Consider the following 27,072-nt stretch of genomic DNA (forward strand, 5'->3'; position numbering starts at 1 on the left):
TCTGCTGCAAGGGCCCGGGGGGCACTGGAATTTGCTTAATAGAATCCCACCTACACCCCCCAAATCATAACCTTGAGAGAGCCGACTGTGCACGTGACGTGGGAGGCATCTCCCATTTGTGCAGCGTCAGTGCGAGAGGCCCCACACTCCCCTCCTGCCCCAGCTGGCGGCAGAGGTGAGTGAGACGGAGGCCTCCTGCCCACGTATAAGCTGGCGGAGGGAGCTGAGCAGCAGCTGCAAACCAGCATGGCCTGATGAGCCTGCCTCACTGCAAGGGGAAGGACCGGATAACCTCTTGGGGGTCCTTCCGCCCCATGGCGGTGATGTCGATGGTGTCAATACTCCGAGAATTCCCCCGGCATGCCACTATCAAATCCGAACACAAACAGAGATACATGGCGCCCACCCCTCCTCCCACCCCTCCCGATTGATTTTCAGCAAATGAAAACAGCAGAAGCCTCTGGCCGGTTCATCGATGAGCTGCTCGGGACAGTTTGGGAGCTAGAGACACTGCTGTTGGGCAAGGATCAGCACAGGCTCATGTTGCAGGACCAGTTTAACATCTGAGACCGTCTCTCATCGGGGAACTTGTCCCATTTGCAGCGGGCTGGGCTCGGTAAGCCTAGCTGGGTATATACCTGTAAGGGTATGGACAAGGCACCGGGCTGGGAATCAGGAGATCTGGCTTTGATCCCCACCGCTGCCGCAAACTTCCCATGTGGACGTGAGCAATTCCCTTCCCTTGCTGTGGAATGCTCCCATTTCCCAGCCTTTCTTTTCATTCGGTTTTGAACGGAAGGCCCAGCCTTCTGAAGACGTCGAGGTGTGACTGAGATGGCTAAACTCCATTTTCAAAAGGGGTATAGGGGCCTCGATCAGCTGAAAGTCAAGAGACCCAGGTGCCTTCAAGTGCAGATCCATAAAGGGATTTAGGTGCCTAACTCCCGTTGACTCCAGGGATTTGAGAAACTGGGTCTAAATCATTTTTTAAGCGAAGTCGCTTAAAACTTGCAAGGCTGAGCAGAGCAATGCCTAAACCCCTCAAAAGTCCATGTGGTTTAGAGCAGGGGCTATTTCATACTGGCTGTGCCTAGACTGGCCAGTTTTTCCGGAAAATCAGCCGCTTTTCTGGAAAAACTTGCCAGCTGTCTACATTGGCCGCTTGAATTTCCGCAAAAGCACTGACTTCCTACTGCAAGAAATCAGTGCTTTTTGCAGAAATACTATCTTGCTCCCGTTTGGGCAAAAGTCTCTTTTGCGCAAAACTTTTGTGCAAAAGGGCCAGTGTAGACAGCTCAGATTTGTTTTCCACAAAAAAGCCCCGATCACGAAAATGGCGATCAGAGCTTTTTTGCGTAAAAGCGCGTCTAGATTGGCCAGGGATGCTTTTCTGCAAAAAGTGCTTTTGCGGAAAAGCGTCCGTGCCAATCTAGATGCTCTGTTCCGAAAATGCTTTTAACGGAAAAGCATTTCCGGAAAATCATGCCAGTCTAGACGTAGCCACTGTGTCTACACAACACCTAGCATGATAAGGCTCTGATCTCAGCTGGGTCCTATAGGCACTGCCACAATGCATATAATAATAAAGCACATCACTTCGTGCCTCGGTTTCCCTATCTGTAAAATGGGGATATCACTGACCTGCTTGGTAGGGGAATTCCAAGGATAAACTCGTTCATGTATGAAAAGCCCTTGGAGACCTCTGAAGGGCCAGGGCTGCAGGAGGACCGAGTATTGCTGATACAACCCACCTTTCACAAATGGTAGATCCCTTTTATCTTTGCTTGCTGAAGCTTTGGGAAGCGAGGGAGTACTCTGAAGAAATGCTCAGCTCTTACACTAGCCAAACCTGTGAGGCTTTTTCCGTGGGGGCTCCTGAGCCAGTCAGACCCCAGAGTAAATACAGCCAGGTCATCAGTCAAAAAGCATGTGCTCCATTTTACTTTCTCCCTTGCTCCATTTCTCCCCGACTGTCACTAACCACACAGGGACCTGGCTCTAAAACTTTCCAACATTGAGTGGCAGGAGAGGGGAGGCTGGAGCTAGGCAGCCAATAAATAACTGAAATGGCTGTGTGTGAGGGGTGTGTGATTTACAGCCGCCCATCCAAATGCCCTTCCTCTTCTTCATCTCCCTCCCTCTTCTCTTCTTCCTCTCTCTCTACCCATTTCCTGCCTTTGTGCTGAGGCTGTTCCAACCCTCTGACCAGCACTGTATATCACGCAGGGACTGACCGGGGGGCCTACAGACAAGCCAAGCTGTCAGCAAATTTCACAGCTTCCTCTACCATTCTGTATGTCCGGCCAGGGGAAAGAGGAGGGTTGGGGGCTGTGATGGTTGTGCAGGGGGGCATATGGAGAGACTCTGGCCATTCAGGGGACAACCGTAGCATGGTTTCTTTCCAGGGGATGCCGTTTCTCCAGCACTTCAGAACACTGTGCAGTGCTGCAGTGACAAGCGACACGGACCCACAGGTGACTCGTGGTAGCACCTGGGGGGTGCACCTCTGCCTCCGCCAGAATTTTAATTGCTAAATGGGGTGCCTCCAGAAGCCCCCTGCCCCTCTGCGTGGCCCTCCCCCCACAGGCATCCACTGCTCTGCGAGGATTGCTACCACACAGAGCTGCAGGTGGGACGTGTCAAATGCCCTGGGGCGCATCTCTCTCGATTCCTGCCCCGGAGTTTGGAATGAATGTCTCTAGCATGGTCCCATGGTGTGGGTTCTACTGGTTTTGGCCCAATTGATGTGGGCTGTAACCTCTCAGAACATGCTTTTTCTGTCAATTCCCTACTGTACCTGTGCGGGCTATGGGACAAGAGTGATGCATTAGAGCGGTTTCTATTAGACTGTTGCACTGTTTTGCTGCCTTAGTGTTTGCATCTCTTTTATACTGAGTTGTTCATACCATGTTGCCCAAACCAGTCTTGTCAGCGTCGCTACTGGGCACGTCCCCAGCTGTTTTCTGACTCTCTCACCTCCCGTTTGTAGGTGTACTGTGGACGAGAGGGTCACGCGGGTAGCGTGGCTGAACCGCAGCAGCATCCTGTATGCTGGGAATGACAAATGGTCGATAGACAGCCGTGTGGTCATCCTATCGAACACCAACACCCAGTACAGCATCAAGATCCATAACGTGGATGTGTACGACGAGGGTCCCTACACCTGCTCCGTACAGACAGACAATCACCCGAAGACCTCCCGGGTGCATCTGATCGTGCAAGGTAAGACTCAGTGTCTCCCACTGAGAAAGAAACACGTTCAGCTGATGGGACCCAGGGTTTCTATTAGGTGCTGATGGCGTGCCGGTTACAGTGAGGCCGATGGTTCTTGCTTGCTGTCAGAGGAATGTGCTGAAGGCCAAGACAGGGTATGTCTAGACTGTATCCCTCTGATGCAGATTAGGCAGGTCGACGTTGCAAATGAGGCAGGGATTTAAATATCCCGTGCCTAATTTGCATAAAAATGGCCACCACGTTTTGCCAACTCAGCACTTTGTCGGCAAAAAGCGACAGTCTAGAGGGGATCTGTTGAGAAAGAAAGCCTTTTTCGACGGATCCTGTAAACCTCCTTGCAGGAGGCGTAAGGGAGCTATCAAAAAAGGCTTTCTTTCTCGACAGTGAAACTTTGCTCTCCCCTGTGAAATCTGCATGATACAGGGCGAAAGCACCCAAAGGGTCAGATTTTACAGTCCCTGACCTATTTTTCATGGCTATGAATTTGGTAGGGCCCTAACTATAGAACCATTAATCCCTCTGCTAATTGATGGAGGCAGGCCATTGTGTGGTTAATGAGCTCAGCTCTTGGAGAACTCCCTGAAGACAAGAATGGCAAACTGGATTTTGTTTTGATAGCATCCTGGGTGTTGGAAACGCGGGCCAAGCACTGTCAGTTCTTGCATTCCTGTCTGCTTAGTGGAGCTCAGTTCCAGAGGAATAAGGGATTCTTAGCCTCAGAAGTGATGTCTGCATGGCACCTCACTGGCCTTGACAGCTGAGTTATCTTCCTCTTTGGGAAATGCAGTGCTGAAATAAAAGAACTGTCAGGTACGGCTGAGGAACAGATTCAAAGAGAACAAGGCGATCGCTTCTCAGGAAAGGAGACAGATTGTGTAAGTACGTCAAAGTCAATCCAGGCCAGGAAGGGCTTTTGGCGCACAGCTTCAATGGAGAATGCTATTAGAGCAAAGCATGGGCACCACACAAGCTGTTGGGTTGAAAAAGAGGAGTCGAAGTGTCTCTTCCGACAGAAGGCTCTCAGAGCTTCCAGATCTGAGACAGGCTAGGGAGGAGGAGGAGGCGGGCTGCGGCGTGTCTCTCTTTTTGAAGAAGTCCCCTTGGGTTGGAATGTTTGATCCCAATCAGAAGAGCCTGAAAGCTTCCAGCATCTGCTGGATAACAAAAAACAGGACTGTGTAGCACTGTAAAGACTAACAAGATGGTTTATTAGGTGATGAGCTTTCGTGGGCCAGACCCACTTCCTCAGATCAAATAGTGGAAGAAAATTGTCACAACCATGTATACCAAAGGATACGTTTATTTGTATCCTTTGGTATATATGGTTGTGGCAATTTTCTTCCACTCCTCCATCCCCCTTCTGTTCTGAAATGTGATTTGTCCTTTTCATATGTGTTCATTTTTTTAATTGTACCCTTTGGTATATATGGTTGTGACAATTTTCTTCCACTATTTGATCTGAGGAAGTGGGTCTGGCCCACGAAAGCTCATCATCTAATAAACCATCTTGTTAGTCTTTAAAGTGCTACATTGTCCTGTTTTTTGTTTCAGCTACACCAGACTAACATGGCTACATTTCTACCACTATCCTGGATAACGTGAGTTATAAACTCATCAGGTGTGTGCCCTGCATCCCAGGAAGGTGCCTGCATCCTCCTGGCAGGAAGAGGTCAGGAAAATAGCCCTGCGCATTAAGAGGAGGGGGTGACACTGACAGCCTGGTGGTTAGTGTGCTTTGGACAGTCGTGGAAAGAGATGTCAAAGATGCCGGGTGTCGGGTGGTTTACACAGCCAACTGAATCATAGAAATAGATGCTGAAATCCACGAGGTCATTTATCTTCAAAGAATAATGTGACCAGCTCTGCACCCATGAGGGGCTCTTGTTTTTCTCGGCACTAACCTGATTTCCTCCCTTCACCACCCACCCGCCCGCCCACTTCAATTAGAAAGTAGCTCCAGATCCCTGCTTCTTTGCCACAGCTATCGGGTTTTGTCCAGTCTATAGATTAATTTTTCAGAGTTAGTGTTAGTTCAGGTTAGATAAAGATAATGAAAGTTTCCTAATCCTCTTAAAGAAGATTTATCTGCCTGAGTAGAAAGCTCTCAGAATACAATAAGGCATGTATAAAACCCGGACCTAATCTTTCCTTTAATTTCAAACAGCTGATGGGTATTGATTTTGCAATGAGCAAATCTGAAAAATTTCTGGGCCCCAACCTGCCTCTTAAAAAAACCCTCCTACTATTATTTATCATCTCCCCATTTAGAAATGCTAAGGTCTGATGACTGCCACCAATCAGCTGTCATTAAGGAAGGGAAAAACCTACCCAAATTTGTCACCTACCCAGTTAATTATGTATAGATCTAGGCGTCCGTTAGCTCACCGCTTGCTCAGATCATTGTCTGCTGTTCTCGCCAAGCCTCTGATGGAATTTCCTGGCATAGTCCCTTTGGGATGCCCTGCATGCTGTCTCCAGCATTCTGAAATAATCCAAGTGTTGTCCCCAGGGAACAGCAACACTGATTTGGGATGCACAAAATAACTTCCTGGACCTTTCCCTCCTTGTGGGGGGGTCACCCCTCCATTTCTAGACCCGAACTCGGACAAAGCAGCTGCTGGAGTGTTTGCCTGGCTGCAGATTCCCCGTCTATATCCATCCACACATCTGACATTTAACTGGGCCTGAAAAGCAAATATGCCCTCCCCCCATAAAAAAGCCTGATCTTGCGAGATATGCCACTCAATTTGCAGAGTCAACGGATTCTAAGAAGTCTCTCTCTGTAACCCTAATCCATCTATCTACTCTGTCCTGTCTTTATCTCATTCATACATTCCCGGTCCCCAGGCCTGCCAATGGGACAAAGGTGCAATTGCCCTGGATCCTGGCAATTCAAAAGTTGCAAAATCGGCAGCTGGAGCCTTGGGCCCTTTAAATCACCACTCGAGTGCCCGGTGGTGGTGAAGGGCTGGCAGGGGAGGCTAGCTCCTACCCCCGCCACTTCTGCTCCAAGTCCTGCCCTTTCCAGGAGCAGAGAGCCCCTCCCCCCCACACCTTGCCCAGAGGCCTGGAAGTTCTGTCAGCCCCCCGCCCATCCCTGATATATGGGGGCATTTTACACCATAATATGCAAACCCACTTGAGTTACCTGGTCATAGAAGCGAATCAGATTGGTCAGGCATGCCTTGCCTTGGTAAACCCATGCTGACCATTCCTGATCTCTTTCCTCTCTTCCAAGCACTTCCAAATGGATTCCTCGAGGATCCCCTCCATGGTTTCTCCAGGGACTGAGGTGAGGCTGACTGGCTTGTAGTTCCCTGGACTGTCTTGAGGGTCATCTGTATTTTACTGTAACTAGAGACGGGTTGAGAAGGCAAGTTTCAGAACTGGATATGGATTGCATCTAGGATAGGGTTCAAGAAGCAGCTTTGACACCAAGGCATTAGGTTTGATTGTGCTGAAATTCTTTGTGCTAATCTTACAGTAATTTATCCCCAGATGCATGATTTTCAGATTTTGTCCATCTTGCCCTGAAGTCTCAGGCAAACAGCCATTGCCATGACATTTTGACTGTATTGAAAGTTAATTAATTATAAAAATCCCACAGTGATTGCCTTATTTCTGAACTGGGGCTTTTATGTAACTACCTGGGTGGTTAAAGCTAGGCATATGCTTTAAGTACCTTGCTGAATCGGGGCTTATGTGATGCAGCTGGATGGTGATATGTCTAATTTCAAATTGGAACCAGTTAAAATGTGAAGTTTCACTTTGCGGTTAAAATTCCCATCGGTCCCATTCATGTACAACAGGCATTGTCCCTGGAGTGGTCATAGGGATGCATTTGGCCCTGGGATAGTAAATGGTTGATCTGAAATGGAATTTACAAGGGGGCAAGGTTATGTTTAGCGATAGCCCCCCCATTCTGCCTCCATGGGGTTAATAGTGAAAACTGGAAAAGACTCGCTGGGGACCAGTCTTAGGAGAGGAGACTGGACGTAATGTAGTCAGAGGGCAGGAAACAGATGGAAAGCAAGAGGCTCTCTTTTTTGCTGCCAGGGTGATGTCTGAAATGAGCGTGTGCGTGAGACAGAGAGAGAGATTATAGCTTTGCCTCTTATTTTCTCCCTCCGCACTCTCCAACTCTTAATAAATCTTCTGCACATAACAACCAATATCTTGCCTCCTAAAATCCTGGTGTGATTATCTTATCTCCTTAAAACAAGACGAAAAAGCCTCTTACTTCACCGAGACACTTGTGCCAAGCGCTGCGTGCAGCCGAGAAGGGCTCAGGGAGGTAGTGATCCAAGGGACCTGCTGCCGTGGCTTTCGCAGCTGTGCAATCTGCAATGTAGACCTTTTCCCTTACGGGCTCAGGAATCCAGAAGGTTGGGGATTGTGACGTCCCTGGCTGAGCTTGCTCTGGAAATGTTTTGTTTCCGCTCCCAGGGCCAACTTTGCCTCGGGAGTAACCGGGCATTGTTCAGTTGACTTTAGTGGCAGTCTCCCAGCTTGTGCCAGCTGTGAATTTGGTCCGTAGTTCTTAGCTATCCAGACGACTGAATCTGTCCCATGCTCCAGGCCTTTCTGGAGTAGTGATCATGAGAGCCAGTGCTAAGGAAGCTTGTTGCCAGGTGTTATTTGAAGCAATTCAACTCAGAGGCACCCTTTCCCCTCTAGCCAGGGGGTGCTCGACTTGCCCCCTCCGCAGCAGGCCCCATCCCTTTCCTCAAGCCCCTTCCCTACTCTACCCCCACTCTGCCTCATTCCACCTCTTCCTCCAAGCTTCGCCCCAGCACTCTCCCCATTCCACCCCTTTCCCCAGCCCCTGCCTCTTCCCCACTGTCCTCCACTCCTCTTCCAGCCTCCTGGAGCATCCAGAATGCTGTGAATCAGCTGTTTGTGGCATTCCAGAAGTGCTGGCAGGGTGGGAGAGGAATTGATCAGTGGGACTGCAAGGAGGTGAGAGTCAAGGAGCAGGGTGGGGGGGGGAAGGGGAAAGATAGGAGGGAGCTATGCTGCCGGTGGGCACTCAGCACCTTTCAATTTTTCCCTACGAGTGCTCCAGTACCAGAGCACCCGCTGAGTCAGCGCCTGTGGTCTTAGTACTGGTGTGGACAAGGCAAAATCAGAAAGAGCTTGGAAACTGGTTACTATAATCAGTTACTATAAGTTAAACCATTTTGAGGACATGCTCAGAGAGTTGAAGGCAAAGGTCTTGGCAGTGGGTCAATGTCCTAGTTTAGCCATTCCTTCTAAATGCAGTCAGAATGGTGGGGGAGGCCACAAGTGACTGTGCGGACGACTGATTTTTGTGGTTGGCTGACCATTGGCAACCTGAGGGCAGGGTGGGAATTGTTTCAGTTTGACATAAAAACAGAGGCCAGGGGCGGCCCGTGCGTATAGACTGACTCGGCCGTCGCCTAGGGCACTGCGTTAAACGGGGCGCCCGATGATGACATCACGCCATTGAGGGCCGTGGAGGTGGGGGTGCCGATCGTGCATTCCGCCTGGGGCGCCAGCTGCTGGCAGCCCGCCTCGGGCCGCCCCTGACAAAGGCCTGTTGAAATTTTCAGCTAATCCAAAATACTCACCGTTTCAGGCTGAAGAAAACAGTTTGTCTAGTCTTCGGTGAAAATTTTAATTGAGATTTTGAGCTTTTTTTTAAAAAAAAATTCTTCTTTTTTTTTTAATTGAAAGATCTTTCTAAGCCAAAAGTGATTTTTTAATCCAAAAATCAAAACCTGGTTTTTTGCATCTTTTTGTTTCAACATGCACTGTCTGTTCAAACCAACACAACTTTGTGAAACAGTCCAGAGTTGCAGAATCTGCATTTTTCACTTTAAAAAGTTCCAGTTGGAAAATGTTAGTACAAATGACTACACTGCAGTGGAAGCCGGTTAACCTAGATCCAGGATAATTTGATCATGTAAAGAGACTTTGACTTCACTGCTTTCCATTCAGGGGAAATGCATTCATGATTTCCTTCTCTGTGATTGCCACTGCTAGTGTAACCATGCCTGCTCGTTGTGCTACTGCTCCCGTCTCGTGGCACCTAGACCAACCACAGACTGATGAGTCCGCAACAGCTTCAGGTAGGAGCTGTGTATTTTTCAGCTCATGCAGCGATGGGCAAGCGAGGCTAGTGAGTGGGCTGCGTGAGTGGCCCCCCTCCATCTCAATGGGCCCCAAGGTTGTTGTAATCAGGATGGTGTCACTGCGCGTGCGCACCTAGAATTTGCAGGGGGCGCCGATGGAACCCTAGCTGCGCTTTGATTGGCTGCAGAGGGAGCACATGGCTCTCACTGCCAATGAGTCAGCACCCACTGCCCTTCACGTGTCCTGGCACGGTAGCAATCGTGGGAGGAAAAAGTGAAGGAATCTGGCAGCCCTGTGCACGGCAACAGGCAACACATGGGACTTCGATGGCCCACCGGTTGCCCGCCTTGCAGTAGAGTCTTGCACACCAAGCTTCAGAGGTACCAGGTTCGAGCTCGCCCACCAACCACCTAGATCTGGTGGTATTCCACTAGGACTGGCCCTCTGGGAGGGGATACCCCTCTCCTCATGCCTTTTTCAAAGCAAATTCATTTGTTTCCTTTTGCCCCTCCAAGAAATCCATAAGTGGGTGCCGCCCAATTGTCATTTCGATGGAGCCATCAAGGACTGGTAATAGGAGAGACCGAAACGTGTATGGCTTCTTTCCCCTGCCCTAGCGGATAATGAGTGAGAACTGTTTTGCTCTGACAGCTCTTTGATGGCCCGAGTCTCGTCCAGAGCAGGCAATATCGCAGAGCAAACCCCCCAGTGTCGACGGTAATTGCCCATCTCGGCAGAGGGGCCATGGACTAAATGGGCCATGGAGACTGACTGCGCATCTTTAACTCTGCGGTTGGTTCTTCCTGGTTAAGGTTGAGGCTTGCAGGGAAAGAGGCGTATGGATTTGCACAGTCACATTGCGTGTTGTCCCTGTTCAGTGGCTAGGTACAGATCCCAGTTTCTGGGGCTGTCAGTCAGCATGAAATTCATGTACATTTTAAATGAAAAGCCCAAACACTGCACTATCTCTAGTGTAAGCGGTGACATTTTGGACCAGTAATTGCAGTGTATACATGATGTCAACCTCATTTTTCATGCAGTGCCTGAGGAGAGGGAATGTTGTCTAGTGGTCAGAGCAAAGGAGGGGCATCAATATTCCTGAATTCTATTGCCAGGTCTTGCCACTTGGCTTGCAGTGTCACACAGGGCGACGTTTGCTTGTTGCCTTGTGTTTCCCCATCTTTTAAAAGGGGATAACAATCCTTAATTCGCTCTCATTCATGCTCACGGGCTGCTCAGAGTCCCACAGAGAAGCTGCCGCAGGAGGGCAAAGGATCATTATTTTTTACCGAGTTACGCCCAGTGGAAGTACCAGAGCCCTGTGAGAAAGTTGGCACTTCCAAGACCCTCCCCCTCGTTCTGCTGCCTCAGGGAGCAGCAATAAAATGAAGGAACCCTTGAGGGCCGTCTCGGGACAGAGCAAACATCTGCAGGTGAAGCAGGAAGCTCCTGAAACCTGACGAAAGGCCTGACCCCAAGTGCTGACTGCAAGGAGACCCAGCCCCTGGACACAACTGCATTGCGATCTGAGCTTTGCGATTGCCCCTTCTCCCCTGGATAACGAGGATACCGTTGTCGTGTGGGACTGGACTGTAGGAAATCTCGTCAATGACGTAGCTGGAGGCGTGGTATCTTCCATCGCGTTTCCCTGCTGCCCGGAGCAAATGGGAGTCAACGCTTCCCTGACTCCTCAGTAGGAGCAGGACTCCCGGTGCCGACGGGGCCGCCCTTTGAGTTCAATCCATCAGGTCCGTACTAGACCCACTAAATCGAACCCCCGAAGATGGACCCCGGCAGCGTCAATCTTCCATGTAGCATTGACGTGCCCGGGGAGCAGTTTTCTAGAGCAGCTAAGTGACTTAGGAGCCTCCCGCCAGCTTGGCAATGAGACTTGGCTGTTGCGCTGCTCATCCTTGCAAAGCCTGGCGGGCTCAGGAGAGACCCAGCTCATTTGCAAAAGCGTTGGAAGGACTTGGGAGCCCGCGGCCCATCAATTCTCAGTGAGTCTCAGGCTAAATGCCCGAGTCCCTGTTGAAAGTGGGTCTTAGGCACCCAAGTCATTTCAGGTGCTGTTCCAGTGCTAGGCCTTATGCTGGGTCCACCCTGCTGGCAGTGGGTAGAGGACAGGTACCCCTGAGATGTGTAGCATGCGTCGCTGGGAAAGGCGGGCTGCATCCGCACCTCTCACAGCCTGTCCTTGTGGCAAGGGAAGGCTCTGGTGGAGGAGGAGCAGGGGGTACGACGGGGCTACACGCAGCCATGTAGCTACGGGGGCAGTGTTGTCTTCAAGTCGTCATTGTCAAGTCCAAGTCGAGTCTCAAGTAGCTACAGTTCAAGTCTCAAGTCGAGTCACTAAAGTCGCTTTCGAGTCAAGTCCCAAGTTGAGTCTCGAGTCTTAATTTAAAAAATGTCAAGTCACTTTTGTACAAGCCGTCAATATCGGCGTTTTCGGACAATTGTTTCACCAAGTCGATTTAACACAATTAGCAAGTCTCAAGTCGAGTCTCAAGTCGCAAACAATGAACCCGAGTCGAGTCTCAAGTCGAGTCACCTAGTCGAGTCGGACTCGAGTTCATGTCGTGGGACTCGAGTCAACAACTCTGTACGGGGGGTACTGCTTAGGCGTGCGGAGAGCCCTGCAAAGCACGGGCACGCTCCTCGACTCTCCCCCTCCGAATCCCTACCTTACCGCCTATGCTGCTGTTTCTCCCCGGCAGGGCTGGCACACTTAAGTGTAGATGGCCCCTTAATCCAGAGGTTTTCAAACCACGGACTGCAACCCGTGGGTCTGCGTTGCTGCAGGGGAATCAGGTGAGCCGGGGGGGAGGGGCTGATGCAGCTACCCCCCTCTCCTGGCACCGCAGACTGTGCTGCGCCCCAGAAGTGGCTGGCAGCAGGCCCGGCTCCTAAGTGGAGGAGGTTTGTGTGTGTGGGGGGGGGGAGCACACAGGACTCCACGCACTGCCCCCGCCCTGAGCATTAGCTCCGCACTCCCGCTGTCTGGGATCCTGCTGCTGGCCAGTCCTGGGGACAGCACCATCTGCGGTGGTAGGAGAGGCAGGAAGCTGCCTTAGGTCTCCCCCACTGCACCACTGAGCGGGAGCTGCTCGAGGTAAGCCCCTCCTGCCCCTGCCAAAACCAGAGTTCCCGCCTATCCCCCAAAGCTCCCCGTCAGCCTCACCTCGGAGCCCACCCTCCCGTCAGGTTATGTCAGGTTGTGGGCATCAATGAACTTCTTCAACTGGGTCCTGAGAAAAGAAGATTGAACCCCGCTGCCTTACTGTGTCTCGGCCTCAAACCCAACCCTGTAACATTGGGTTCGCTTTTCCCCTCCACCCTTTGTCTGTTTGGTCTGTTCAGACAGCAAATTCTGTGGACTGGGTTTGCTTCTTACCATGTGTTGGGACAAGACTTACTCCTGCGGATCCTAACGAGCGCCTCGAGGCATTGTCATTAGAGCAAAGGGGCCCCTCCCTGCTGGCATTTGTGGCGGCTCAGTCCCCATGGAACGGCAGCCAGACAATGTCGGGGGCAACACAAGCAGGACGTACCTGCGCCGCGACTTAATGAGCTCTAGGGCATGCTCAGCTTGGCTAGCAAACAGGCCTTAATGACCAGTTAGCAACTGTGTTCAGGTCAATTAATTTATATGTGTATTTTGCAAAACTAAAAGTTGCCCGGTTAGATTATTGATTCTTTGTCCCTGTACTCAATTTGTTTTTAATTGCACTACTGCAGGGCCAGACCTTCCCTTCTGGCAACCCTGCGGTAAATCTCCCAGTGACTCAACAATCAACAATAAATGTGTCTCTTCATGTCATTATTAATATGTCTCCTGGACTGGTTCATTACAGCAGTTAACAAGGGTTTATAAGAGCAGGAATGGCACAGGGCCAGAGGGCTGGCTTTTTTTTCTTTTCTCTTTTTCAGAGGCTATCTTGTCATGATAAGATGGATGGTTTAGGCCCATACAAGTGCATGTGTGTTTTTGAGAGACAGAGAGAGTTATAAACAGAAAGATACCTGGGATTTAATTTAATATAACTAAGATATGAGACATCTAATCCTCTTTTTATCATAAACAGCTGCTGGGCTTAGGACTTCTCTCTGTCTATCCCCCTCCATTCTTGCCATCACTCTATAAATGAAACTGGAACAGTTTTGGCAAACTAAGTAAAGGTGAAAGAGGGGAAAAGGGGAAAATAATTCTCAGAGGGACGTCATTGGCACTAGTGACACCAGGGAATTTCACTATTGGACCCATGAGTCGGAAGGGGTGTGAATGAATAAAGAGAGGAACTCCGCTCTCGGAAGAGAAGGGAGATTCTGGCTAGATGGAGGCCCAAAAAACCATCACAATATGCCAGCCAACAAGGCCACTTCATTTCATCTGATGTTTTTGCGTGTGAGTGATTTGCAGTCCAGATGAAGTGAGGAGCATCCGTTTCCCGTGGGCCATAGAAATGTGTGCTGAGACCTCGTATTGGCAGCAGCAGTGGTATCTACCAGTGCACTCTGCAATCCAGTGAGAGCACAGTTCTCCTACAGCCTCTCATGCATGGGCTGTTTCAGGGTCGGGAGTGTATTTCTCTCTTGAATACAGAGCTCTTCGTCAACCTTTTGGTTGGTACGGTGCACTGTACACTTAATACGCTGCTTGAAAAAAATCACTCCTTTCTCTTGGTAGCACAGACTCCTAAGGAAGGGAAATGAAAGACATAACAATCATGCAGCAGTGACCACCGGGGTCTCATGGAAGGAACCGCAGCAGTGGGGGAAGGAGATCTAGGGTGAGTGAGAAAGATGGGAGGTAGCGGGAAATGGCCTGTACGGAATAATACTTACCATCTCTAGGGCTCTTGGCAAACATCAATGAATTGATTGAATTAAGGAAGTATAGTCCGAGACAGGCTGGCTGTTTGGAGAGGCTAATAGAAAAATAGAGGAAATTAGAGGAGGTTGATGAAGGGATGCAAAAAAGGAGAGAAGATTGGGGAAGAGTATTAGAAAGGCCTGGAGGAAAAATGGAGACAGGATGACAGAAAAAGGGACGTGAAAGGAGAAATGGAGACGTTGAAGGAAAATGTGTGGCGAGAGGGGAAAATAGCAGGAAGTGAGAAAGAAGAGATGCATATAAGAGGTATAAGGAGTGTGTATAAGAGATATAAGGGCTCAGTCCCGTAAGGCGCTAAGCACTGTGGCTCGGTTGCAGAAGAGTGCTAAGGCCTGCCTGAAATGTAAGCTGTGGCAGTCTCATTGAGGTCCGTGGGAGCGCTTACATGCTGAAAAGTCATAGACTCATGGGAGTCACCAATGTTAAGGTTAGCAGTAGGGATGCAATAGTGTAGTCAATTAACCGATAAGCAAAAGCTACATGCATTTCCCCTCCCCCCCTGCTGCCAGTACATTTTTTAGCAGGCTGGCCAGCAGCCCAGCTCAGTCCCAGCTTGCATCAGATCTGGGTCCTACCCCCGCTGCGGCTCTGCATTTAAAGCATATTAGGAGCCAGGTGGGCAGGCAGCCCAGCTCTATTCTGGCTCACACTGGGTCTGGGAGCTCAGACCCCCACCCTAGACAGGGGCTGCTGCCACCCCGCACTGCTGCCTCTGTATTGGAGGCAGCAGCATAGGGTGGCAAGCAGCTGGTCCATGAGGGGAGCTGGGTTTTAAACTGGTTCCCCACACAGACCAGCTCCTCCTGGCAACGCACACTGCTGCCTCTGTATCAGAGGCAGCAGCACGGAGTGGCAGGGGGCTCCTCGGGAGTGGGGCCGGAGTGCACTGGCTGCCAGCCCTGCCCCTGGGGACTACAGAATAGTCGAGTAACCAATAAGAATTCATGAGGTTAACCAACTATTCAATTAACCGATATTTAACACCCCGAGTTAGTAGAGACACCTCGGCTGACCTGAATAATGCAGTTCAGACCATTTTATGGAGCGATTCCTTCTGCAGCGAGCCCACAGCTTCTGGTTGAGTTGGCGTGTATCTTTTAGACAGATGTCCGTCTTGATGTAAAGGCTCCAAGTGAGAGGGAACCCACCACATGCCTGGTTAGATAGTTCCAAGGATCACGTACCTCCTGGTTACAAAGTTATAACTTCTTTGCAGTGTGAACTTGGCTGGGTTCATCTTCTAGCCGCTGGATCTCGTTATGCCTTTGTCTGCTAGATTAAAGAGCCCTCTGGCAGGAAACCTCTCCCCAGGGACGTACTTATAGGCCATGTTCAAGTCACCTCTTAACCTTTTCCTGGACTTTCAATGTCAGGCAGGTTTTCAAGAACTCAAATCATTCTGGTTGCTCTTTTCTGAGCCCTCTGCAGATTTTCAACAGCCTTTTCGAGGTGGGGGCCCCAGAACAGGATACCGTATCCAGTAATGGTTTCACCAGTGCTGTATACACAGCGATAATACCATATCCTGCCTGTGAACTCAGTTCCTCTGCTGTTACATCCCAGGATCCTGCTAGCCATCTTAGCCACTGGGAGCTCATGTTCATCTAGTTACCTCCTGTGACCCCTGTATTCTTTTCAGAGTCAGGGCTTCCTAGGGTACGGTCCCAACCCTGTACATTTTCAACATCTGTTTTCAATCCTAGATCTTGTCTTTGGCACTACAGGTTGAACCTCTCTGGTCTGGGACTCTGATCTGGCAAAATCCATGGTCTGGCAGGACCACGGATGTTGCTGGATCACAGAGGCCCTGGACCAGAGAGCCCTGGCTTGGGACAGAGGAGTCCTGGGAGCCCTAGAGCAGCTGAGCCCAGGTGACCGAAGGGCTGGCTGTGGAGCCAGGAACTGGTGGCCCAGGGTAAGGGAGCCTGGAGTCTGTCAGCAAAGGGTTCGACCTCCCCTGAGCTGGCAAACTCCCTCCTTTGAGACCGGTCAGGTCCCACGGGGGCTGGACCAGGGGGGTCCAACCTGTATGAAAATACGTGTTGTTCACATGAGCTAGACGAGTGACCCCATTCGCTCTGTGGAGCTACCTCTTGACTGACCGCTCCTCCAAGAGCGAAACGTGTCCTCTGCAAACTTGACCAGGGATGAAATGTGTATTTTGTTCTAGCCTGCTGATCCAGATGTTGAAAAGCACACAGTCATGACAGATCTCTGTGGGACCGCCCCAGAAGCAGCCCCAGGGGAGGGTAATTCCCCATTCCCAAGGATATTTGGAGATCCGTCGGATAGTCAGTTTTTAACATGTGCCAAATTCATTTTGTGCCGTGCTACTGTTTTAATCTGAATGTTGTGCAGTACGTCATCTTTCCAAAGCTGAAACATCCTGGCTACGTCTACACTGGCCCCAAATTCCGGAAAAGGGATGCAAAGCAGGTAAGTCAGCATAGGGAAATCCGCGGGGGATTTAAATATCCCCCGCGGATTTAAATAAACATGGCCGCCGTTTTTTTTCCGGCTTGGGTAAAAGCCGGAAAAAAGCGTCTAGACTGGCGTGATCCTCCGGAATAAAGCCCTTTTCCAGAGGTTCTCTTATTCCTACCTTCAGGAATCCCCCCGCGGATTTCCCTATGCTGACTTACCTGCTTTGCATCCCTTTTCCGGAATTTGGGGCCAGTGTAGACGTAGCCCCTAGGTCTACGTTATCCCTTCTCTAGCTAGTGACAGATCTGTGCCTTTGCTAGGATTTTTTTTTCTCCTGATATACGTACACATACACACATCCTGGGGAGCCTGCGGGGGCATGTGCAGCAAGCATTGGGGACAAGAAGGGCAAGGGGCTGACCAGCTGCAGGTGGAGGGACTCCTCCCCCCACCTCCAATCACCAATTGCCTCAACCTGCCGCTCTCCTCTGGTTGTGTCACACTCGGGGTTACGGTAAGCGTAGGGCGGTTCTAGATTTACGAACGGGAAGTGGAGCGACGTGACTGGAGGCCACATCACTGGGTGGGAGGGGGAAGAGGCAGGATGGGGGGTGAAGCAAGGGTGGGGAAGGGCAGAGCATGGGCGAGATGCCTCTGAAGCAGGGGCAGGAAGAGGTTGGGCCTGGGACAGCAGGGAGTTGTGCCAGTCCGCCCTCAGGTTGGTGGCTGGTGTCCCCCCGTTACCCTTCACCAATCAGCCATGTATATAAAGAACTCTCCTCCTTCCTGTCCTTAATACTATGGGCCATAGGTTTTTTATTAATACCTTTAACTTCCCTTATCAATTGTCTGCATTTCACAGCTGTTAATTTATAGTCAGTTTACAGCATTGTTGTGGCCATATTGGCCCCAGAATGTTAGAGAGACAAGGTGGGTGAGGTAATACCTTTTATCAGACCATCTGATTTATGATTCAAACTATGTGTAGCTTGCCATTTTGTCTCTTGCGCCAACTAAGTTGATCCGCTAAAAGATATCTCGTCACCAACTTGGCATCTCTATAGTCAGAGCTGACACCTTCCCCTTTTTGCTAGAGACACTGCTACTTTCAGCTCCATTTTTAACGCCAAAAGAAGCCTTTTCTTGGGATTGCAGAACTATGGGTATTCGGGGCATCCGGTGAAACCAGCAACTGCCTCGATACCTTGCTGAATAAGGGCCTGTGTACACTGTTGCTGTGGAGCCAGGACTCTCAGCACCTCACAGATTGAGGGCAGGGGTTCACCTGGCAGCAGATATACGCTGGCGTACACCTCACAGGGGTTATTTGGTGAGTTCACAACCTGTCATTCTCCAGCGCTGCAGCACAAAGCAAGCTGCTGCCTGTCAGACTCGGCAGTATTGATCCAAGTGGGCTGTTGTGAGAGGATGCCATGCCGATGGATGCATCAGGAAGACTCATCTCGAAGCAGGTTGTTTTTTTCTTCTTCCCAATAACAACTTGGTCCTTAACTCAGAGGGAAAAAAAGTCTCTTCAACGACAACACAATGTGCCCAAGGGCCCCGAGACATGAAATCTCACAACTTCGGCTTTTAAACTTTCGTTTATAATGCTGGCTTTGATGCGTGGTCAGAAGATGAAGCAGGGAGACCTATTAAAATGTCACCAGGAGGATGAACTACATCATGCAGAAAAGAGGAGGCTGAACTCAGCTGTCATGTGGCTTCAGAAATGTGCTTCCAGTTGCAATAGCTGGGTGCCACTGACTTTCCACTTCCCTTTGTTGCCCATGTCTTCTTCCCTTTCAGGACATGGAAGTGAGGCAGCCAGCAGAATTGCCAGGCCTTTGGGCAAGGAGGAGGTAAAGGGGAGGAGGTTGGCTCCAGACTCCCAGAAGGGGCGGGGCCTCAGTTGGAAGGGGCGGGGCTTGAGGTTAGCCTCACTCCACCAGGCCTTCAGTACAATCTGGAGTGTGCTGCCTGGTGCTGTGTCTCTCTCTCTCTCTCTCTCTCTCTAGGTAGCAGTTCAGGTTTCATTGTGTACTTTGTAGGATGCGCCAACATCAGATAAAAGACCAGAATGGTCAGTCCCAGTAATGGTACAGGGACCAGTCTTGTTCCCACTGAAACATGGTAAAAGTTTGGTTGGTTTTTATAATAGGAGCAGAATTTGCTCCCACGATGTCAGTACCTTGAAAGAGAGACATCTGCCCGTTGGGGGCCCACGTGTCTGCTGGTGTGAATGGGGCAGCTCTGTTAGTTTTAATGGAGTCGTGCTCATTTACACTAGCAGAGAATTTGTCCACGGAAATCATAGTTATTCCTCGGTGTATAGATCTCTCCTATGCCAGCCCACTGGTGCTGCCGGTGCTTGATTACTCATCAAAATGGAGCTATTGCTTTGTCAGGCGGTGAGGATTAGCTAAGACTCAGAATAATGTTCATGTATCAGCGGCGATGTAAGTGCTCTGTCTCGGTGTTTGCTAACGCAAGGCTGGAGAATTTCAGAGGTCGGTTTTGCTTTGCAGTCTGCAAAGACAGCGACTGCTCAGACCTGAGGAAGGGAAGATCAAGAGCGGATAACATGTGACCTGCAGTGATAAAGACTCAAGTATCTAAGATCAGACGCTGCCCTGGGCCTGGCGGTTTTATTTGCATCTGAGATCCGTATCAAACAGGAGCGGGCGTGTGGTTTCACATCTTAATGTCAGTGTCATGAAAACGGTTGTAATGAGGATGAGAGCTGATGGGAACTAAACCCAATTCAGGTGCAAGCTCTTACCAGCCTTCAGGGGATGGTCATTTAGGGGACACTTAGTGGTACAGGGGAGCCTTGAGGAGAGCTACAACCCCGCCGGTGAGTCACTCAAAATTCCTTGTAACAGAGTCGAGATTCGTGGGCGTGGCGCCGCCTGCTGGTTACTCAGGGAAGCAGCTCTTCAGCCCCAGAGCGCCCTCTGCTGGCTGGTTTCTCACCCTCCGTTACCTGTCTCCTATACAGGTTCAGGCCCCGTGTCCCTTCCAGCCCATGGTTCTCTTTCCTCCCAGTACTGCCCTTCAGCAGTGCCCCTACACGCGGGGGGCCTCCCCTCCCAGGGAACCCATCCCCCTGTACCCACCTTGCCTCAGTGACCTACTGCCAGCTATCTAGCCCCTGCCTCAGGGCAAACTGCAGCCTGAAATGGCCACTCAGCATTGGCAAGGGGGTGGACCTGCTGCCTCCCTGTAGCCCTAGTAGCCTCAGGCCTGGAGAGCAAGGCCTCAGCCTGGGACTTTGCCTGGCTAGAGCTCCCCAGCTCTACCCGCCCTTCCCCAGTATGGCTCTGACTCAGGAAGCCTCTGTAGCTTCCCTGGGAACCCGGTCCCTCCTGCTCCACCCCCGGAGCGAGAGTGTGCTCCTCCTCTCCAGGAGCCTTTATTTATACAGCCCCTGCTGGGCCCTCATTGGCTGCCACCTTCCACAGCTGTGTGCTCCCCCTCTCAGCCCTCTCCCTGGGCTGGGTTTAACCCCTGTTAGGCCAGAGCAGTGCAGCCACCCTGTCACACTCCTTAACAGGGATTTCCAACGGCTCCCCGCATTGCTAACCCCCAGCATTCAAAGATCATGACTCAGTTCCCCCAAAATGCTGCTACTGGCTTAGAAATCGTGGAGTAAATAATTGGGAACGCGTAATGAATAGCTGTTAATTAATACTACGTAATAATATACAAATGGAGTTTGTTTGTTTTTAATTTACCTTCAAGTTTTTGAAGCTTTAGGGTGAACTTGAGTTGCACATGCATGTGTTGGTCCACAGCAGTGAGAGTTAGAAACGTTTTTTTTTAATGAAAGCTGAGATTCTTATGTGATCACATGACGCTGGGAACTGGGGCTTCACTCACCACTGGGGATGCCGTGGTTCCCCCTTTTTTTAAGCAGCACTACACAAGAGTCCTGTCCAAGGCGTATCCTGTGTGTATTGTACTGTGAGGCTCTGGGTGGAGTTTTCACTAGTCAAAATGTAACGATCTATTTTGGGAATTACCCAAACACAACGCTCCCAGCCTCTTCCCTTGCAAAGACCCTTTCTTCATTATCATAAATGGGCTGCGGCTTGCTTTATAGCGCATCTGAACGAGGGGCACAGGGCTGCCTGGCAGACTTTAGCAGCAAAGTTGTCCAATAAAGCTACAACACCTAGTTAAGAGGTTTTTTAAAAAAGTTTTATTGTAAAAAAACAAAGCTTCCTTCCATGGTATATGCCAGTAGGTCAGGCTCCTCCAAGTGACCCTTCCTTCTGCAAGCTAGAGAGTTTTATAGAGGGCTTTCCTTCCCAGAACCCTTTGTGGAGAAGGAAATCCCCTCCCCGACTTTCTGAGTGATTGACATCCTACCTGGCCAATCAGCTCTATTCCTTTTACTGCGCTCCACAACAGTATCTCCCTGTCCCCATGTCATTCTTTATTCTCCTAGCACATGGGGGAGATCTAGAGGGACTGGTCTGAAATGAACCGGGCCGGACAGTGCTCAGTGCTTCACAGGTGTTGCCTGATTGTAGGGTTGCTAGGTGTCCGGTATTGAACCAGACGGTTCGGTATTTTCGCCTCCTGTCCGGTAAAAAAATTCAGAAAATACAAGACACTTAAACTATCCAGTATTTTCTGATTTTTTTCCTGGCCAGGAGGCGAAAATCCCGGGTGCTTACAGGGTTCCGCAGGGGAGCTGCCTGGCCCAGCGCAGGGAGGCAAGATAGCAGGCAGCTGTCGGCAGCCTGTTAGGGCCAGAAAGGCTCAAAAGCATTTCTTAAAGGGGCCATTCTGGGGTTTTTTCCTCAACAACTTTGGTCTCCCCCTTTTTTTCCCTCAACAGAATTTTTTCCCTGGTGTTTTTTTTGAGGGGGGGGGGTATTTTTGGTTAAACCATCTGGCAACCCTACCTGATTGTAGTAGGTTTATATTATTAGTCTAGATAGTAAGGGTTATAGACGCACCAGCAGGTCCGATCCAATGCTAATAAGGTTCTTGCTCCAGAATCAGACTACACAGAGTTTGCAAGGACCCTCGGAAGGTCTGACAAGGGTGCTCATACTGACACCATAGTAGCCTTAAAATGTCTGTTGAGATAAACGGACTAGTAATGAAATAGCAATCGGATGGTACAATAATCAGAGTGACAAAGGCAATCAGATGGTTCTAGAGAGACCTGTGATATTATCTACTATAAAGCTCTTGATTAATAGACTCAGAACCTTCCTTGGTAGTAAGAGACAAAAAAACCCAGGCTCGCCTCTGGCATGCCAAGAGAGTTCAGGTCCGGGTTCCTCAAGTCTCGAGTGGGAGGTGCAGATAATCAAACCCATTAATAAGAAATCCACAAGGAAAGATTTATTGGCAAGCAAGCAGGCTCGCCCGGTAGGCTACACAGCGACACCCCTGAATGTTAAATGTAGCAACTTCCTGATATATCCAAAGTACTAGGCACCTCATGGCACGCTTATAATAAAGACAAATACTGACCCAACAAGCCCAAGATAGCTTGGCTGCAGGTCAAGGAGGCTGTTTAACTGATATCCCCCACCTCCGGCTGGCCTGGCTGCTCCTCTGTTTGAGTATTGAAAACCCTGGTATGCTGAGCATACTCCATATCTGTGCATTTTGTTACCTCCACCACCCCTCTGAATATCCTGAGTTGTTTTGCCAACATCCTGGTTCAGAACATGGGCTTTGGCTGATCCGTGTTTCAAGAAATTAAATCACACCGGCGGAGAAAAGCAAAGTGGTTACGTCCAGCTTTTAGGCTTTGTGACAGTGTAGAAGGAGAGCAGGAAAGTAAAATAAAGATCAAAGGGCTTTTAAAAGGAAAGGGGGGGAGGGAACCACTTATGCTGGGAAATGTCTCCCCAGCAGGAAATAAAGTGGAAAACACACCGGTGGCCCTCAAAAGAGTGTTTTAAAATCTCCTTCTCTGTACACATCTGTGCAAGTGGGGCAGCAGGTGGGAGAGGTGGACTGGAGTGGGTCCAGCTAGCTTCAGTTTGCTTTATTTAGTTCTCCACCTGCTGACACAGGACAGTGACAAATAAACAAACAGGAGAAATCGATTTGAGCTGGCACTCGAACAAAGGATCCTAGGGAGAGTCCTGGGAGACCTTTCAAAGGCACATCTCAAGACTGATTCTTCTGCTGGTTGAAAGCCTCTGAAACCTGTTAGTGCCTGTGGGGATTCTAACTCCCAGCTTCATGCTGGAACGGTCTCAGCAGCTCCATGACAGGGGTCCTTCCATGGAGACAAGATAATAACCCCATAATGCACCAGGTACTTCTGACTCTGCATATCAATGGGGCTTTCCTGGTCTTCAGTGTTTAATGACAACCAAGGTTTCCTTGGGAGACAAATGAATGAAGATGCCTATGTCCTAGAGCTGGAAGGGACCTTGAAAGGTCATTGAGGCCAGTCCCCCACCTTCACAGCAGGACCAAATACCATCCCTGACAGATTTTTGCCCCAGATCCCTAAAGGGCCTCTTCCAGTATTGAGCTCACAACCCTGGGTTTAGCAGGCCAATGCTCAAACACCAAGCTATCCCTCCCCCCGAGAGAGAAGGAAAGTGGAGAAAGCTATCCTCTCCCCGCAAGAGGGACGGAGAGTTGAGAAAGCTATCCTCTCCCTGCAAGAGGGACGGAGAGTTGAGAAAGCTATCCTCTCCCCTCAAGAGGGACGGAGAGTTGAGAAAGCTATCCTCTCCCCGCAAGAGGGACGGAGAGTTGAGAAAGCTATCCTCTCCCCGCAAGAGGGACGGAGAGTTGAGAAAGCTATCGTCTCCCCGCAAGAGGGACGTGGGAAGGAAAGTTGAGACTCAGGTGACAGGGGCTGTTTATTTTTTTCTTCCCCGCCAGATTGGACTTGATCAAGAACCCACTGAATTCATTGAAAGTCCTGCCACTAAATTGGTGGGACATTGGCTCTGGCCTCTGGTTCGGATTTTGACCAGGAGCTGGGCAAACGGTTTGATTTGCAAGGACTTGCTGGTCTTGTTTTGATTTTGCAAAACCAAAGTGGTGGCAGCTGGGTCTGGTGGTGATTTTTCCAGATGCAGGGCTTTGGATAAATAGTTCTAGGTGCTAAAGCTCCTAGGAAGGGGGTTTGCATAATCCAGCTCCCTGGGCTGGCCTGGTTACCAGCGGCAGAGCCGAGAGCGGATACTTGTCCAGGAGGGTATGTGCTCGCCGGCACCAAGGTGAAACTGATTGCCACTTTTGGAGATAGAAATTAATTCCTCCCCTGGGGCACATTACCAGGGACTGGCTAACCTCCACCCTTGTGCTGCCATCATCTGTAAGGATTGTGAAGGTGTCATCTGTCAAGTTTGCTGAAATTTTATGTCGTCAAGGACTGCACTGAAGGCTTACCCAAGGGCGGTACCTAATTTGCATGAATATTTACATATATTTGCATAGTTTAGCCTACAAAGTGATTAGGCAACACTCCCTTGCTGTTAAAATGTGACATTGGGAACAGCAGGTTTTGGCTGATCCGGTACAAGGTAATGGTGCATGGGAACTTAGAACTGACAAGAGTCTGGAAAAGAGGCAGATTGACAGTCAGGAGAGTGACGCCATCCCTGTGTCTGTAGAGGTGCGAGGGCAGGCTTCCCCGACTCTGTCCTGGAAGGGAAGGGCTACCAATGTCCATTCTTTTGTCCACCGGCAGATGGGCTGAGACCACTGGCTCCTCGCACAAGAGCCATCCAAGAAGCCTCGGGACAGGGGGAATAGTGACTGTTAGTCACTAGTGACCTGGGTCCCAGTTTGGTCCCACGGAAGACGGTGCAAGTGTTGCCCTCGGTTTCCATGCTGGGTTCACGCTCTTCAGCCCAGGGGTCTCCAACCTTTTTATGCCCAAGGTCACTTTTTGAATTTAAGGATCACCCAGGATCTGCCCTGCCTTTTCCTGAGGCCCCGCCCCTTCCCCACTCACTCCATCCCCCCTCTTTCTGTCACTCACTCTCCTCTACCCTCACTCAGTTTCACCAGGCTGGGGCAGGGGTTGGGGTTTGGGTGGGGGTGAAGGGTGAGGGTTCTGGGAGGGAGTTGGGGTGCAAGTGGGGGCTCTGGCCTAGGGCAAGGAGCTGGGTGCAGCAGGGGGCTCTGGGTTGGGGTGGAGTGTTGGGGTGCTGCCTCTTGGTAGGGGCTCAGGGCTGGGGTGGGGGGTTGGCCTTCAGAGTACAGGGCAGCCTTAGAGTCTGGGCTCCAGAAGCAAGGTTGGGGTGCAGCCCTCTGATGGGCAGGACGTACCTTGGGCGGCTTCCAGTGGGCGGGGCTGCCCATCCTGGCTCTGCACTGATCCCAGAAGGGGTCATATTAGACTCCGCCTACTGCCCCTCTCTGCAGGCACTGCCCACTCAGCTCCCATTGGCCACTCTTCTCCATTCCCAGCCAATAGGAGCTGCAGGAGCCGTGTTTACAGGCAGGAGCAACCGACATGGAGGCTCCTTCCGAGAGTGGTGCAGGGCCATGCTGACAGGGAGTCTGCTTTAGTAGCAGATCACAATCGACTGGGAGATCACAATTGACTGGAAAAGTCTTCACAATCCACCAGCTTTAGCCCAATCCCCTGAGCCATCTCACATCCCGCGAGACTGCAAAGTGTACGATACCTAGACTGAGAACACAGACATTTTGACATAAACAGCTCATTAGAAATGGCTGCAAGCCCACTACAATTTGCAGATTTTCACAAAGAGCAGGGAGGAATTTTGGTACATTGCCCAGTGGAAAGGGTGAGATTTTGGCCTGGATGGAGTTTTCAGTTCACCTTGAACATACACTTTTTAGTGAGCAGATGCCAGCAGAGCCAAAGTCGACAGCTTAATGCTGCAATATGTGCCCTGACTCATCAAACAGAGATAGCAAAGAACATCATCATGAGTAGAAAGTTATTTTCCATGGATGAAAGGAAAGCATGCAAGAAACTAATAATAAAACAACAAAAAATAATAAAGTCTGAACCCTACAAGAACAAGATGCAGAGAAGGGGAAACACAAAGCTGATGACAAAGCACAAAACACACAAAAAAGAACAAAATTCAGAGCCAGGGAGAGACCAGAGAAAATCCAGGAGAGAATAACAATGACTGAAGAATAAAGTAACATTAAAAAAAGAAAGAGGAGAAAAGCCCAGCGACTTGTACAACAAAGAGCACAGAAGAAAGCCTGAAATGCACAAAAAGAAGCAGTCATCAAAGGAGGAGCGGGAGAAGCAAAACAAAAAAATAAAAGAACAACGAAGGAGTGAGAGCGCAAAGAGGGGAGCAACTTCAAAGGGGAAAAGCTTGGCTTGGAGACAGAAAATAGCACGTACCCAGACAAGGAATGATGTTCTGGTTTGTGAATGATAGCACAATTGCCAAAGAGCTGTTGCTTCCAAGAGAAAGCGTGTGTAGATTGGATGTCTGTCAGCAAGCCTTTGGAGCTGCAAGGGAGTGTTGCGCACTGTTCCCTACACGGTAGGGCTGCTTAGATCTTTTGGAACCAGCCTGCGAAAGGGAAGATCTGTTAAGTATACCAGCGCCTTTATTTTTCAGAGGTAATGGCATATCCACTGTTCCCCCCGGCAGCAGTTAGAGTTGAGGCACAAGGGGTAAATCCTCTCCCTATTGAAGTCAAAGGTGCAAGAGTGAGGGCATGTCTACACTGCGGAGTGATTTAGAAATAACTCTGCTTATTTTAAAACATCAAGGTGAGTGTCCACACTACCAAGCCTGTGATTTCGAAATAACAACTCCTACTTGTGAAGCGGAATAAGCTTATTTCAAAATAGTTATTTTGGGAGTTATTAATTATTTCAAAATAACCTGGTAGTATAGATATAAACGATCTCATTTATTGTAAGAGGCCAATAGAGCTCCATTCGGAGCCCTTCAGTGACTTGAAAATCAAAAAGGAATCCTGTAAGAAAGTAGAAACATGGACCAATTGCTAAGGATGAGCAGAAAGGAATCACACAAGTATGCAGGGACAGAATCAGAGAGCACAAGGCGCAAATTTTAGCAAGGGACATAAAATACAATAAGAATAAGTTATATAAATACAGTAGGAGCAATAAAAAACATGAAGGAAAGCATAGGTCCTCTACTTTGCTGGTAAGGAGAGTTAACAGATGACATCAATAAGGCTGAGGTGTTTAATGCTTATTTTGGCTTCTGTCTCCACTAACAAAGATAAACTGGGACCTGATACTTTAGACAATTAGGCTACATCTAGACTGCAGGCTTCTTTTGGAAGAAGTTTTTTTCAAAAGAGATCTTCCGAAGAACCTTCTTCTGAAAGGGAGAATCCACACTGCAAAAGTGCATCGAAAAAGCGATTTGCTTTTTCGAAAGAGTGCGTCCAGATTGAATGGATGCTATCTCGCATGTAAGCAAATGACTGTTTTCCGACAAAAC

General features: G+C 49.8%; 1 protein-coding gene across 2 annotated transcripts in view; it reads left to right on the top strand.

Moving 5' to 3' along the window:
- OPCML (opioid binding protein/cell adhesion molecule like) overlaps positions 1–27,072 on the top strand; it is a 1,015,531-nt gene that overhangs the window by 796,817 nt on the left and 191,642 nt on the right. For both annotated transcript variants that reach the window (XM_075909407.2, XM_075909406.2), the window contains one exon: positions 2,990–3,222. In XM_075909407.2, the coding sequence (XP_075765522.1) occupies positions 2,990–3,222 (233 nt within the window). The remainder of the gene's footprint in view (positions 1–2,989; positions 3,223–27,072) is intronic.

Source organism: Pelodiscus sinensis, chromosome 25 (genome assembly GCF_052426305.1).
Source record: "Pelodiscus sinensis isolate ZL-2025 chromosome 25, ASM5242630v1, whole genome shotgun sequence".
In the NCBI taxonomy this organism is placed as follows: Eukaryota; Metazoa; Chordata; order Testudines; family Trionychidae; genus Pelodiscus; species Pelodiscus sinensis.